This window comes from Ranitomeya imitator, chromosome 3 (genome assembly GCF_032444005.1).
Source record: "Ranitomeya imitator isolate aRanImi1 chromosome 3, aRanImi1.pri, whole genome shotgun sequence".
NCBI classification, from domain to species: Eukaryota; Metazoa; Chordata; class Amphibia; order Anura; family Dendrobatidae; genus Ranitomeya; species Ranitomeya imitator.
The window spans coordinates 560,171,456-560,188,641 of NC_091284.1; the positions used below are offsets into that span (position 1 = coordinate 560,171,456).

Sequence of the window (17,186 nt, forward strand, 5' to 3'; positions counted from 1 at the left end):
AAGGAGCTGAAACTCCTAAACCCTTCATCCAATTTTAATGTGGATACCCTCAAATGAAAGCTGAAAGTCTGAACTTCAACTGCACCTGAATTGTTTTGTTTAAAATTCATTGTGGTAATGTCTATAACCAAACTTAGAAAAATGTTGTCTCTGTCCAAATATATATGGACTTAACTGTATATGACATCACAGTTATGCTAACCATAGCCATATAGTAGCTGATCCCGTAGCCCTCACTAACGTCACAATAGGAGATATTCTATATACATCTGTGACTACCTGTCTTCTATATGTTGAAAAAGGAGTACCCTAAACTTAAATGCTTTAAAAAAAAAAAAAAAGACTGTATGAAACTTTATTTTCAGAAGTCTAATTTACTATATGCAAGTATGAGCCTGAAAGTTGTTAATTGATGAGAATTTTTTTTGTATTATGTAGAACCACACCCTGGTACCCACCGATTATGTGTACTCATACACTGACAGAAATGTTAGAATATGCCTTATACAGTGCCTGTAATATAACAAAACCAAATCAGGTGATAATATTTCCACCTTTATTTTACTTTACAAGTTACTTAACACTTCTTCTCTATGTATTTTTGTAGTTGACTTTAATATATAATGAGATTGTTGGTAGACTGACAATGATTTTATGTGCTAGCAAGTCAATATTTTATTCCTTTTCATCATAATCAAAATTATTATAATATATACAATAGTAAAAATAAAATAAGGTGCAAATACCCTATGTGTGGTGGTAATATTTTTCCTTAAGGAAGACCAAACAGTTTTTTTTATGTTTAATTGGGTATACAATGTAATAGTGCCTACAAAGTGGAATAAAACACTTTTGTTTGTTTTTTATTTTACCTCTCCATTGTGGAAATAGTGGTAATCAAAGTACTTGGTCCCTAATGAGTCAATCTTTGTTTTGTCCAAATGGATGTTATCAGATAGCTTTCACAGAGGGAGTGGGAGGGTGTTGACTTCTTCCTCTTGTATGACACTGACAATCATTAACAGCAGCAACACTCAAATGAAAAAACACATCCACACCATAGCTTAAAACAGGTTTCTCAATATGAGGGTTGTAATGATACAGCACTGATTTTCTGATCTAATCTCCTGCATGCTTCAGTGTGGGTAGAGGGACAGTGCAGCTGAGTTTAGCTGTGTCACGTTATAAGATCAAGTTCATACATTCAGTATTTGTTAAGTATTTTACATTAGTATTTGTAAGCCAAAACCAGGAGTGGAACAATTAATGGAAAAGTTTAAAAGAAACACATGTACCATTTCTGCATTTTTCACTCAACTCCTGATTTTGCTTTACAAATATTGATGTAAAATTCTGACCAAATACTGAACATGTGAACGTGGCCTGAACCCATCTATCAGCTCTTCTGCTTTTCAAGCACTGTTATATGTGCTATGAATTATGGTGGGGTCAAGTTTTTCTTTCCTTCAAGTGAAGACTCTATGATAACACCCACTTGTTCTTAACAAAAATTCACTCATTTGAGGCCAAATAATTTGACAATATCTTTGCAATGGAGAGGCAAAATTAAAAAAAAAAGTTTTATTCTGAATTTATTCTATGTCTTATACTCTGCAGCTACCAGCCACTACATTACATGCATTATCCAGTTGAACGTGAATAATTTGGTAAAAGTTAGATTGGACATAATTTTTCCCAAAAAAACAAAATGGGCTGTGCAAAATTGTTGGCACCCCCAACTTAATATTTGGTTGTGCACGCTTTAGAATAAATAACTGCAATCAATCACTTCCTATAACCATCAACAGGCTTCTTACACCTCTCAACTGGAATTTCAGAACTCTCCAGAACTTTGCATCCATTTCTGCATGGTTGTTGAAGTATGTCTGCGTTCATTGTCCTGCTGGAAGATCCATGACCAAGGACGCAACCTCAGCTTTCTGACATTGGCACTACATTGCGACCCAAAATCGTTTGACAATTTTCAGATTTCATGATGCCTTGCACACAGTCAAAGGACCCAGTAACAGAAGCTGCCAAACAACCCCAAAACATCTTTGAACCTACACCATATTTGACTGTAGGTACTGTGTTCTTTTTTGGAGGCTCTATCTCGGTCTCATCTGTCCACAAGACGCTTTCACCAGAATGATTTTGGCTTACTCACACATATTTTGGCAATCTGCAGTCTAGTTTTTTATGTCTCTGTGTTAGCAGTGGCGTCCTTTTTTGTCTCCTGACAAAAAGTTTTGCTTTATTCAATTGTCGACAGATGGTTTGCGCTGACACTGATGCACTCTGAGCCTGCAGAACATCTTGAATTTCTTTGGAACTTAATTGGGATACTTATCCACCATCCAGACTATCCTGCATTACAACCTTTCATCATTTTTTTTCTGCTATCCACATCCATGGAGATTAGCTACAGTGCCATGATTTGTAAACTTCTTGATTATGTTGCGCACTGTGAACAAATGAACATCAAGATCTCTGGGCATGGACTTTTAACCTTGAAATTGCTGATATTTTTCTACAATTTTGGTTCTCAAGTTCTCAGACCCTTCTTTTCTTTCTGTTCTATGGCACACTCAGACACACAATGGAAAGATTGAGTTAACTTCTCCCCTTTTATCTTGTTTCAGGTGTAATTTTCATATTGCCCACACATGTTACTCGCCACAGGTGTGTTTGAACCAGCATCACATGCTTATAACAAAGTTGCTTATCCACAATATTGGAGAGGTGATAACAATTGTGCCCAGCCCAATTTTGATGTTTCTTCTGCAATTACGTCCAATTTGCCTTTTTTCTTTGTTTCTTTTTGCGTTGTTCCAATACACACATAGGAAATAAACAAGTATATAACAAAATGTAGCTGATTGGATGGTGGACTCACTATGCCGTGACCTGAGGAGAGCCTGGATGGGTGTGACTAGGCGGCTCACCATGTCAACCGCAGATGCATGGCGGATAATGATACCATGATCCAAGGAGTGACAAAGAAGGTGGAATCAGGTGCTACATCGGGTGACTGGAAGCTGACCCCCAAAGGGCCAGGAGGCAAGAACGGTAGACTTGTGTTATGAACTGGTGGTTTAGAAACACAATGGACCTGGTGGTTAAGAGCACACAAAGTGACCTGATAGTTACTAATAACATAGGACGAGCTCTGAGACGTGGGAACTCTGCTGACCGCAATCCCTAATCCTATCACACCACACTAGAAGTAGCCGTGGAGCGCTCCTGACCAGACCTAGGCGCCTCGGCACAGCCTAAGAAACTAGCTAGCCCTGAAGATAGAAAAATAAGCCTACCTTGCCTCAGAGAAATTCCCCAAAGGAAAAGGCAGCCCCCCACATATAATGACTGTGAGTAAAGATGAAAATACAAACACAGAGATGAAATAGATTTTAGCAAAGTGAGGCCCGACTTACTGAATAGACCGAGGATAGGAAAGATAGCTTTGCGGTCAGCACAAAAACCTACAAACAACCACACAGAGGGCGCAAAAAGACCCTCCGCACCGACTAACGGTACGGAGGTGCTCCCTCTGCGTCCCAGAGCTTCCAGCAAGCAAGACAAACTAAAATAGCAAGCTGGACAGAAAAAATAGCAAACAAAGAAACACAAGCAGAACTTAGCTTATGCAGGGAAGACAGGCCACAAGAACGATCCAGGAGAGAGCAAGACCAATACTGGAACATTGACTGGAGGCAAGGAGCAAAGAACTAGGTGGAGTTAAATAGAGCAGCACCTAACGACTTAACCTCGTCACCTGAGGAAGGAAACTCAGAAGCCGCAGCCCCACTCACATCCACCAGAGGAAGCCCATGGACAGAACCAGCCGAAGTACCACTCATGACCACAGGAGGGAGCTTGACCACAGAATTCACAACAGTACCCCCCCCTTGAGGAGGGGTCACCGAACCCTCACCAGAGCCCCCAGGCCGACCAGGATGAGCCAAATGAAAGGCACAAACCAGATCGGCAGCATGAACATCAGAGGCAAAGACCCACCCAGGAATTATCTTCCTGACCATAACCCTTCCACTTAACCAGGTACTGGAGTTTCCGTCTCGAAATACGAGAATCCAAAATCTTCTCCACCACATACTCCAACTCCCCCTCAACCAAAACCAGGGCAGGAGGATCAACGGATGGAACCACAGGTGCCAGGTATCTCCGCAACAATGACCTATGGAATACATTATGGATGGAAAAAGAAGCTGGAAGGGTCAAACGAAACGACACAGGATTAAGAACCTCAGAAATCCTATACGGACCAATGAAACGAGGCTTAAACTTAGGAGAGGAAACTTTCATAGGAATATGACGAGATGACAACCAAACCAAATCCCCAACACGAAGTCGGGGACCCACACAGCGCCTGCGGTTAGCGAAACGTTGAGCCTTCTCCTGGGACAATGTCAAATTGTCCACTACATGAGTCCAAATCTGCTGCAACCTATCCACCACAGTATCCACACCAGGACAGTCCGAAGACTCAACCTGCCCTGAAGAGAAACGAGGATAGAAACCAGAATTGCAGAAAAACGGCGAAACCAAAGTAGCCGAGCTAGCCCGATTATTAAGGGCGAACTCAGCCAAAGGCAAAAAGGACACCCAATCATCCTGATCAGCAGAAACAAAGCATCTCAGATATGTTTCCAAGGTCTGATTGGTTCGTTCAGTTTGGCCATTTGTCTGAGGATGGAAAGCCGAGGAAAAAGACAAATCAATGCCCATCCTAGCACAAAAGGCTCGCCAAAACCTCGAAACAAACTGGGAACCTCTGTCAGAAACGATGTTCTCCGGAATGCCATGTAAACGAACCACATGCTGGAAAAACAATGGCACCAAATCAGAGGAGGAAGGCAATTTAGACAAGGGAACCAAATGGACCATCTTAGAGAAGCGATCACAAACCACCCAAATGACTGACATCTTTTGAGAGACAGGGAGATCCGAAATAAAATCCATAGAGATATGTGTCCAGGGCCTCTTCAGGACCGGCAAGGGCAAAAGCAACCCACTGGCACGAGAACAGCAGGGCTTAGCCCGAGCACAAGTCACACAGGACTGCACAAACGAACGCACATCCCGCGACAGAGACGGCCACCAAAAGGATCTAGCCACCAAATCTCTGGTACCAAAGATTCCAGGATGACCAGCCAACAACGAACAATGAACCTCAGAGATAACTCTACTCGTCCATTTATCAGGGACAAACAGTTTCTCCGCTGGGCAACGGTCAGGTCTATTAGCCTGAAATTTTTGCAGCACCCGCCGCAAATCAGGGGAGATAGCAGACAAAATAACCCCCTCTTTGAGAATACTCGCCGGCTCAGGCAAACCCAGAGAGTCGGGCACAAAACTCCTAGACAGGGCATCCGCCTTCACATTCTTAGAGCCCGGAAGGTACGAAACCACAAAGTCAAAACGGGAGAAAAACAGCGACCAACGAGCCTGTCTAGGATTCAACCGTTTGGCAGACTCGAAATAAGTCAGATTCTTGTGATCAGTCAAGACCACCACGCGATGCTTAGCTCCTTCAAGCCAATGACGCCACTCCTCGAATGCCCACTTCATGGCCAGCAACTCTCGATTGCCAACATCATAATTACGCTCCGCAGGTGAAAACTTCCTGGAAAAGAAGGCACATGGTTTCATCACCGAGCCATCAGAACTTCTTTGCGACAAAACAGCCCCTGCTCCAATCTCAGAAGCATCAACCTCGACCTGGAAAGGGGGCAAAACATCTGGCTGGCACAACACAGGGGCAGAAGAAAAACGACGCTTCAACTCCTGAAAAGCTTCCACAGCAGCAGAAGACCAATTGACCACATCAGCACCCTTCTTGGTTAAATCAGTCAACGGTTTAGCAATACTAGAAAAATTATTGATGAAGCGACGATAAAAATTAGCAAAGCCCAGGAACTTTTGCAGACTCTTCAGAGATGTAGGCTGAGTCCAATCATAAATGGCCTGAACTTTAACAGGGTCCATCTCGATAGTAGAAGGGGAAAAAATGAAACCCAAAAATGAAACCTTCTGAACACCAAAGAGACACTTTGACCCCTTCACAAACAAAGAATTTGCACGCAGGACCTGGAACACTATTCTAACCTGCTTCACGTGAGACTCCCAATCATCCGAGAAGACCAAAATATCATCCAAGTATACAATCAGGAATTTATCCAGGTACTCTCGGAAGATGTCATGCATAAAGGACTGAAACACTGATGGAGCATTGGAAAGCCCGAATGGCATAACCAGGTACTCAAAATGGCCCTCGGGCGTATTAAATGCTGTTTTCCATTCATCGCCCTGTTTAATACGCACAAGATTATATGCACCACGAAGATCTATCTTGGTGAACCAACTAGCCCCCTTAATCCGAGCAAACAAATCAGACAGCAGCGGCAAGGGGTACTGAAATTTGACTGTGATTTTATTAAGAAGGCGGTAATCAATACAAGATCTCAACGAACCATCCTTCTTGGCCACAAAAAAGAACCCCGCTCCCAATGGCGACGACGACGGGCGAATATGACCCTTCTCCAAGGATTCCTTTACGTAACTCCGCATAGCGACGTGCTCAGGCACAGACAAATTAAACAGTCGACCTTTAGGAAACTTACTACCAGGAATCAAATCGATAGCACAATCGCAATCCCTATGCGGAGGTAGGGCACTGGATTTGGGCTCATCAAATACATCCCGGTAATCCGACAAGAACTCTGGGACCTCAGAAGGGGTGGATGATGAAATAGACAGAAATGGAACATCACCATGTACTCCCTGACAACCCCAGCTGGACACAGACATAGATTTCCAATCCAATACTGGGTTATGGACTTGTAGCCATGGCAACCCCAACATGACCACATCATGCAGATTATGCAACACCAAAAAACAAATATCCTCCTGATGCGCAGGAGCCATGCACATGGTCAGTTGGGTCCAGTACTGAGGCTTATTCTTGGCCGAAGGCGTAGCATCAATTCCTCTCAATGGAATAGGATACTGCAAGGGCTCCAAGAAAAACCCACAGCGCCTAGCAAACTCCAAGTCCATCAAATTCAGGGCAGCGCCTGAATCCACAAATGCCATGACAGAATAGGATGACAAAGAGCAGATCAAAGTAACGGACAAAAGAAATTTCGACTGTACCGTACCAATGGTGGCAGACCTAGCGAACCGCTTAGTGCGCTTAGGACAATCGGAGATAGCATGAGTGGAATCACCACAGTAAAAACACAGCCCATTCCGACGTCTGTGTTCTTGCCGTTCAGCTCTGGTCAAAGTCCTATCACATTGCATAGGCTCAGGTTTATGCTCAGATAATACCGCCAAATGGTGCACAGTTTTACGCTCACGTGACGCTCGAGCCGAGACTGATTGGCGCGGGCACCTGGGGGTGTGGCCCACTGGACCAAAGACCGAACTTCCCTGGAAGGGGCGTAACTAAGTAGCTTCCTAGGTGTTCACTGGAGCCTCTGATGGTGAGGTCAGACTTGTGCAATAGGAAGCTACCAGGTACCACTCCAGGGTGGAGTCAGACTGTGGATGCTGATCCCACCGGGGACAAGACACGGGCAGGCAGGGACGGCTGTGACACTGGCTGACAGACGGGTATGGCAGAGGCCCTGACGGGCGGACTGGCTTGACGGAGATACAGGCAGGCAGACGGGCGCGGCTGGCACTCAGGCAGACAGGCGGGCACGGCTGGCACTGGCAGACAGGACTGATACTCTGGTAGGAACTGATATTCAGATAGATGTGTCGAAACAGGTAAGAACCTGTTCAGACTAGAGAATATAAAGGAACAGGTAGAGACCTGTAGGGAAAGTTGCAGAATTAAGATAGAGCAAGAGTGGAAGAAAAGCTGAATCGCAGGAGGCGGAGTACGAGTAGAAGGTGGAGCTATGAGCAGAGAAGGAGAAGGCAGAGCAGAGAGTAGAGAAGGAGAAGGCAGAGCCAAGGACGAAGCCGCAGGAGGCGGAGCCAAGGACGGAGCCGCAGCCAAGAGCGGAGGCGCTGGAGGTGGAGCCAAGAGCGGGGATGCTGAGGCGGAGCCAAGAGCGGGGATGCTGGAGGCGGAGCCAAGAGCGGGGACGCTGGAGGCGGAGCCAAGAGCGGGGACGCTGGAGGCGGAGCCAAGAGTGGGGACGCTGGAGGCTGAGCCAAGAGCGGAGACGCTGGAGGCGGAGCCAAGAGCGGGGACGCTGGAGGCGGAGCCAAGAGCGGGGACGCTGGAGGCGGAGCCAAGAGCGGAGACGCTGGAGGCGGAGCCAAGAGCAGAGATGCTGGAGGCGGAGCCAAGTGCGGAGACGCTGGAGGCGGAGCCAAGAGCGGAGACGCTGGAGGCGGAGCCAAGAGCTAAAGACGTAGAACCGCAAGGAGCGGTGCCAGGTGGAACCGCAAGGAGCGGAGCCGTAGAGCAAAGCCACAGAGAGCGGAGCAAGGTCAGAGAGCAGAGCTGAGAGAAAAGCTGAGAGACACAGAGCCACAGGTTGTGGTAGAACCGAGCAGAGAGAAGCAGAGCCACAGACAGTGGCGAACAGAGCAGAAAGATAAGGCAGACGTACACACAGCTGAGTGGGAAATGACTAATGACAAAGAAGGAGCAGGGACGGACATAGACCAGAGTACAGACAGGAACGGATACACAAACAGAACACAGATGAAGGCCTGCAATAGTGCAGCCCTCAGAGACAGGAAACACACGACCTGGCAGCTCAGTAGCAAATGCAAACTGAGGGGAATAGTTTGCTCAGGCATCCTCCAATGGGTGAGGATGCCTTAAGTATCAGAGGCCTCAAGGCTATTGGCCAGAAGCACCTTAGGGAGGTGCACACAGTCTCAATAAGAATCCGGAGTGGCTGGCGCCGCCCCCCTATGCACACGGCCAGGAAGTGTACACAGAGCAGGCCGCCATGAAGCACATGGCATGGAACCAGCAGCAGACAGATCTCACAGCATGGCACTGGGTGAGTGAGTAGATGTAACAGGCAGGTGGGGAATGGAAAGCCATGCAGTGATGCCGGCAGGGTTGTTACACGTCGATCGATCTGAATGGCCAAAGACATAGACTCATTCAGACCAGCAGGCATAGGAAATCCCACCATGACATCCTTAAGGGCTTCAGAGAGACCCTTTCTGAAAATTGCTGCCAGCGCACATTCATTCCATTGAGTGAGCACAGACCACTTCCTAAACTTCTGACAATATATCTCTACCTCATCCTGACCCTGACACAGAGCCAGCAAATTTTTCTCTGCCTGATCCACTGAATTAGGTTCATCATAAAGCAATCCGAGCGCCAGAAAAAACGCATCAATATCACATAATGCAGGATCTCCTGGCGCAAGGGAAAATGCCCAGTCTTGAGGGTCGCCACGTAACAAATAAATAATGATCTTAACTTGTTGAACTGGGTCACCAGAGGAGCGGGGTTTCAAAGCCAGAAACAGTTTACAATTATTTTTGAAATTCAGAAACTTAGCTCTATCTCCAGAAAATAAATCAGGAATAGGAATTCTAGGTTCTAACATAGATTTCTGAACCACAATGTCTTGAATATTTTGTACTCTTGCAGTGAGATGATCCACACAAGAAGACAGACCTTTAATGTCCATCACTACACCTGTGTCCTGAACCACCCAAATGTCTAGGGGAAAAGAAAGACAAAACACAGCGCAGAGAAAAAAAAATGGTCTCAGAACTTCTCTTTTCCCTCTATTGAGAAGCATTAGTACTTTGGGCCTCCAGTACTGTTATGAACTGGTGGTTTAGAAACACAATGGACCTGGTGGTTAAGAGCACATAAAGTGACCTGATAGTTACTAATAACATAGGACGAGCTCTGAGACGTGGGAACTCTGCTGACCGCAATCCCTAATCCTATCACACCACACTAGAAGTAGCCGTGGAGCGCTCCTGACCAGACCTAGGCGCCTCGGCACAGCCTAAGAAACTAGCTAGCCCTGAAGATAGAAAAATAAGCCTACCTTGCCTCAGAGAAATTCCCCAAAGGAAAAGGCAGCCCCCCACATATAATGACTGTGAGTAAAGATGAAAATACAAACACAGAGATGAAATAGATTTTAGCAAAGTGAGGCCCGACTTACTGAATAGACCGAGGATAGGAAAGATAGCTTTGCGGTCAGCACAAAAACCTACAAACAACCACGCAGAGGGCGCAAAAAGACCCTCCGCACCGACTAACGGTACGGAGGTGCTCCCTCTGCGTCCCAGAGCTTCCAGCAAGCAAGACAAACCAAAATAGCAAGCTGGACAGAAAAAATAGCAAACAAAGAAACACAAGCAGAACTTAGCTTATGCAGGGAAGACAGGCCACAAGAACGATCCAGGAGAGAGCAAGACCAATACTGGAACATTGACTGGAGGCAAGGAGCAAAGAACTAGGTGGAGTTAAATAGAGCAGCACCTAACGACTTAACCTCGTCACCTGAGGAAGGAAACTCAGAAGCCGCAGCCCCACTCACATCCACCAGAGGAAGCCCATGGACAGAACCAGCCGAAGTACCACTCATGACCACAGGAGGGAGCTTGACCACAGAATTCACAACAGACTTGGCAAGTACTGGCTGGCATGGCTGGTATAGTGACTGGCACAACAGACACACATACAGGCAGGTACTGGCAGGCAAGAATGGTATCATGGCAGACAGGTGCAGGTGGAAAAAGCTGATAGATAGGCAGGCGAGCATGGCTGATAGACAGGCAGGTGGGCACAGATGGTAAACATACAGGAGGTGCCTTAAATAATAAGTGTCTTCCAGCCATTGGCTGAGGACACTTTAGTACAGCACCCGCTGTCCCTTTAAGAAGGCGAGACCGCGTGAGTTCCTTCTGCACATTGCAGAGGGATCTGCGAGCTGTGCGTAGACCCTGAACAGCAGCAGGAGGAGGAGGGAGTGCGGGCCCATGGCAGTGAGTGAGTTGGCATCCCTGCCAGAGGAGAGGGGCAGCATGCAGGGACACCGACGCTATGCAAAACATGTGTAATTGTAATTTTCCAGGAAAATACTTCATTTTCTGGAACAATTTCAAGGGTGTCAGCACTTATGGCCATGACTCGATATTGAAAAAGAAGATGCTACCATCACTCTGTGTCCTTGGTGGATGTGTAGTTTTTCTAAATGTAAGGTGCCTACAGGGAAACATGCTGGTAGCAGTAACCTTATGTGGGGCTTCATAAGTGCTGCTGTTATTTGGGTGCTATATTTCATGGATGGTATCAATGTGTTGCTCTACATTGAGATAGAATATGCTACCATTACTCCGTGCCTTTGTTAGATGTACACTTTTCTGACATTACAATAATCCAAAACATACATCTAAGGCCATTGTTGCATTTCTGAAGAAGAACAGAGTGAAAGTGATTTAATGTCCAATTATTTCTCTTGATTTGAACCCAACTGAATAGCTATGGGGAATTCTGAAGAGACAAGTTGAGTATCATTATCCATCCAGCGTTCTGGCTCTAATAATACTCGCTATTGAAGAAAAGGAAAAATAGATGTTGCAATATGTCGCCAACTTGTTCATTCCTTGTTCATAGCATGCCTAGAAAACTTAGTGCTATAATTAAAAATAATGAAGATCATACAAAATATTACATGTAGTTGTTTTTGATGTGGGGTGTATTCATTTTTGCAGCAACTAATTTGAGTAAAATTGAAGGTTTTTAATGAAAGCTTTATTATTAACCTTACTTTCATGTGATGGGTTAACAATGTTCTATGAAACTCAGATCATTTGGGAACTGTTCTTGTGTTCAGTGAGATATTGATTAACATCTTACTTTTCAAAAGGGGGGGTACTCGTTTATCCTAAGCATTGCATATAGATTTATTCTCTATGCCACATAATAATGGTAATGGGGAGGTCACAAGATTCATAAGTAGAACATACTTCTTTGACCCTCAATTCATTAAGCAGTAATGAAAATTAAGCACTGATAAGCCTGTATCGCTGCGTTTACTGTACAATTAATGTAGGGTCAATGGATTTTTGCATCTAGGATAACACAGTTTGTTAATTATATAATGAATATTCAACTGAGCATAACCAATGCAAAGATGTATTTTTATCACCATTTACTATTTTAAACCCCTTCTTTACAAGGTCATGAGATAATACATGCACAATGCTAAGTCCTCAGTACAGCACAAACAAATTAAATATGCTAATACCAGGCAGGCAATACCTTATGATAAAGCACTGAGGTCTTCTCTCTTGGAAAACCATATGGTAAGCCCTCTCTGAACAAGCAAATATGTGAGGAGGAAGCGAGGAACACAAGCGTCCAGAGACATTATGGTATAACTGAGTAACCTAAAGGCAGAAAATAAAGATTATTTAAAATCTCAAACTGAATTTAAACATGAAGTTTCAAAGTCATTGACTTGCTGAAGAATTTTTCTGGTAAAATGTTGTAGGATCTTTCAAGTTTAGCTTTTTTTTCTAGCTTATTTACAATGTATATTGGCCATTTGTGCCAAATTATTCTCCTAAATATCGATGAGAAAATTTGTATGCAGGAGCTTTTATTCATACTGTTAATGGCTATTTAAGATCACTAAAAGTTTTCAGAATGCCACATTTTCTATATTCCTTGATTTATTAACATTCTTCTTCTTTTGATTGAAAACAACTGACATATAAGTGAGACAAAATCATCCCATTAAAGGGCAAGTTTTCACCCAGTTGATCACAATGTCCTTTGGTGAGTTTTTTTCTATTATTTTGTTAATCATTTTTCCTATAAAATATTATTATTTTATAAGAAATGTTCCCAAAAGACAGTTTACATGAGAACAACCATACATGGAGGAAAAATCCTGATTACAAATTTTGTGGAGCAGTGAAAAACAGTACTTTACTAACCAAAAAATGAGCTCTTACCAGAGATGAGTAGATTGGGAGATCTTTGTAAGGATTAACTAGCAGCAAAATATTCCCAATGTAGGTCTGAAATAGAGTTTAATGAAGAATAACACATAAGTTACAATAAGCATCTGGTGAAATTGAACTCAATTAAAATTGTAGAGCCATTGTTATATGACATTTGGCCTTTATCGGTACTGGGCTCAATTTTCATTACAATAGATGAAGTTATCTTTATACAGGAGGTAACAGGGAAGGATCACATCACTGTTTAAAATTCCATTTTCCTGTTTTGCTAAAAGGAAAAGAAAGACTGACCTCCTCCAAGAAACATCTCAGTTCTATGACAGACACAAAATACACCAGACCAATACCATTGACTACATTGGGGTCTGTTTGGTTTCTGCTCAGGTGGTCATCAATTAATCCCCCAAAACAACACAGCAATGCTGAAATTGTTTTCTTGATGAAACTTATGTCATTTGTGGAAGCTTCAATGCAATTGTGTACCTAGCCTGAGGGCTCGCTCATACGACCGTATAACACAGCTGAGTGCTATCCAATGTTTTATCGAATAGCACTCGGCCCAATGTTATACTATGGGGCATTGCCCATCAGCGCTTTTTTCTCATGCCACACAGAGCATGCTGCGAGTGCATCCAGTAAGCCTATGGGTGCATGTGAAACATCAAACTGCACTTGGATGTCTGGTTACCGTGGGCACAGAAAATGGAGAGGATGGAGAAATTAAGTTCTCCATCTTCTCTGCACCTATGATATGATTCTTGCATGGGAAATTATTCCAGTTTGATCCGGGTAACATTACCATAATCAGCCCGATTCTCTCGCTTGAGAGAATTGACGGCCATTTGAGTGAACCCAACTGGTTCTGACTTTTCGCAATGCGATTATTATGGTCACAGTGCCCCAGAGGTCACAATGTGACCCCATTCACATTCACCCACATTACATTGTGATGCAGTAACTGCTCAATGCAATCTTTGGTCATGTCACGTGTGCCAACGTTTCACTGAAGCCCCAGCTCTAAAGTTACAGGTCACATGTTCTTACAAACTTTATTGCTTTATTGGAGTTAGATCGGTGTCAGATAAACTTACACTATCCATATACAAGCTAATATATATGGTATAGTCAGATCTGCTGTGGGTGCTAGTAATATCCAGTCATCTTTCACTGCTCCTGACACCATATTGGTCAACGTGCAAATTTAACCAAGCTAAACCTTAATGGTATTAGGTTTGGCAGATTGTGTCACCTCTCAAGTATCATTTACTCAATATGGTATGGATCAGATCTTGGGGATATCCATACAATGCAAATATTTGGGTACTATTTGTCCACCTTATCTTTATTTTGTGGCACTTACTAATGTATATAGCAATTTATCATGATTTTGTGGTTTATCAAGCATCCTGACCCTGTCAGTGCTGAGAGCCGCCGTTCCTTACATGACTCCTAGTGGAGAAGAGTGTGACTAGATCTGTTTTCTCATATGCAGGTTTTCATAAATAGGGAGGCTGATAGACAGGTCTGTGCAGTCTGTGAGAAAGAATGCTCTGAGGAGTAGTTGGGCATTTAAAAAATATATATTAGTAATAGTGATGAGCGAGAGTACTCGTTGGTCGGATTTTCCCGAGCACTCTCAAGTGGTCTCCAAGTATTTGTAACTGCTCGGAGATTTAGTTTTTGTTGCCGCAGCTGCATAATTTACAGCTGATAGACAACTTGAATACATGTGGGAATTCCCTAGCAATCAGGCAACCCCCACATGTACACATGCCATAAATCATGCAGCTGTGTCAACAAAAACTAAATCTCAGAGCAGTTACAAATACTCGGGAGACCACCTGAACGTGCTCGGGAAAACCCGAGCAACGAGTACACTTGCTCATTATTAATTAGTGTCACAAAATCCTTTTTTTGGAAAAATTGCAGAAAACAAACTTTATGGTGTAAAAAAATAAATATTTTAACACCTGCCATTTTTGCACTTAAATTAGTATTTTCTTACTCATCACTTGCCAGTTTTCACAAGTGTTGAGAAGAGTAGGTAGGATTACCCAAAAGAGGATGAGGCTAGCAACTTTCTGATAGATTCATTTTTACTGAAGACAGAAAATGGGAAAAAAATTTAACACATATCTATGCTAGTACTGGTAGATTTCATTTTATGTCTTTAGCACAATGGGTCTTTAATAAATTCTACGCTCCTTAACCCCTTCATGACCCAGCCTATTTTGACCTTAAAGACCTTGCCGTTTTTTGCAATTCTGACCAGTGTCCCTTTATGAGGTAATAACTCAGGAACGCTTCAATGGATCCTAGCGGTTCTGAGATTGTTTTTTCGTGACATATTGGGCTTCATGTTAGTGGTAAATTTAGGTCAATAAATTCTGTGTTTATTTGTGATAAAAACGGAAATTTGGCGAAAATTTTGAAAATTTCGCAATTTTCACATTTTGAATTTTTATTCTGTTAAACCAGAGAGTTATGTGACACAAAATAGTTAATAAATAACATTTCCCACATGTCTACTTTACATCAGCACAATTTTGGAAACAAAATTTTTTTTTGCTAGGAAGTTATAAGGGTTAAAATTTGACCAGCGATTTCTCATTTTTACAACGAAATTTACAAAACCATTTTTTTTAGGGACCACCTCACATTTGAAGTCAGTTTGAGGGGTCTATATGGCTGAAAATACCCAAAAGTGACACCATTCTAAAAACTGCACCCCTCAAGGTGCACAAAACCACATTCAAGAAGTTTATTAACCCTTCAGGTGCTTCACAGCAGCAGAAGCAACATGGAAGGAAAAAATGAACATTTAACTTTTTAGTCACAAAAATGATTTTTCAGCAACAATTTTTTTATTTTCCCAATAGTAAAAGGAGAAACTGAACCATGAACGTTGTTGTCCAATTTGTCCTGAGTACGCTGATAACTCATATGTGGGGGTAAACCACTGTTTGGGCGCACGGCAGGGCTTGGAAGGGAAGGAGCGCCATTTGACTTTTTGAATGAAAAATTGGCTGCACTCTTTGGCGGACACCATGTCAAGTTTGGAGATCCCCGTGTGCCTAAAAATTGGAGCTCCCCCACAAGTGACCCCATTTTGGAAACTAGACGCCCCAAGGAACTTATCTACATGCATAGTGAGCCCTTTAAACCCCCAGGTGCTTCACAAATTGATCCGTAAAAATGAAAAAGTACTTTTCTTCACAAAAAAATTCTTTTAGCCTCAATTTTTTCATTTTCACATGGGCGATAGGATAAAATGGATCCTAAAATTTGTTGAGCAATTTCTCCCAAGTACGCCGATACCTCATATGTGGGGGTAAACCACTGTTTGGGCACACGGCAGGGCTCGGAAGGGAAGGCGCGCCTTTTGACAATTTGAATGGAAAATTAGCTCCAATTGTTAGCGGACACCATGTCGCGTTTGGAGAGCCCCTGTGTGCCTATGCATTGGAGCTCCCCCACAAGTGACCCCATTTTGGAAACTAGACCCCCCAAGGAACTTATCTAGATGCATACTGAGCACTTTAAACCCCCAGGTGCTTCACAGAAGTTTATAATGCAGAGCCATGAAAATAAAAAATAATTTTTCTTTTCTCAAAAATGATTTTTTAGCCTGGAATTTCTTATTTTGCCAATGGTAATAGGAGAAATTGGACCACAAATGTTGTTGTCCAGTTTGTCCTGAGTATGCAGATACCCCATATGTGGGGGTAAACCACTGTTTGGGCGCACGGCAGGGCTCAGAAGGGAAGGCACGCCATTTGGCTTTTTAAATGGAAAATTAGCTCCAATCATTAGCGGACACCATGTCGCGTTTGGAGAGCCCCTGTGTGCCTAAACATTGGAGATCCCCCACAAATGACCCCATTTTGGAAACTAGACCCCCAAAGGAACTAATCTAGATGTGTGGTGAGCACTTTGAACCCTAAAGTGCTTCACAGAAGTTTATAACGCAGAGCCATGAAAATTAAAAAAAAAAATTCTTTTCTCAAAAATGATTTTTTAGCCCGCTATTTTTTATTTTCCCAAGGGTAACAGGAGAAATTTGACCCCAAAAGTTGATGTCCAGTTTCTCCTGAGTACGCTGATACCCCATATGTGGGGGTAAACCACTGGTTTAGGCATATGCTGGGGCTCGGAAATGAAGTAGTGACGTTTTGAAATGCAGACTTTGATGGAATGCTCTGCTGGCGTCATGTTGCGTTTGCAGAGCCCCTGATGTGGCT

At 43.4% G+C, this 17,186-nt stretch overlaps 1 protein-coding gene across 1 annotated transcript in view; it reads right to left on the reverse strand.

The window, feature by feature from the left end:
* Positions 1 to 17,186, reverse strand: part of MYO16 (myosin XVI) — a 701,007-nt gene that overhangs the window by 465,892 nt on the left and 217,929 nt on the right. Inside the window, exons 12-13 of the mRNA XM_069757932.1 lie at positions 12,937 to 13,002; positions 12,239 to 12,366 (exon numbers count right to left, since the gene is read on the reverse strand). Coding sequence (XP_069614033.1) covers positions 12,239 to 12,366; positions 12,937 to 13,002 — 194 coding nt within the window. The remainder of the gene's footprint in view (positions 1 to 12,238; positions 12,367 to 12,936; positions 13,003 to 17,186) is intronic.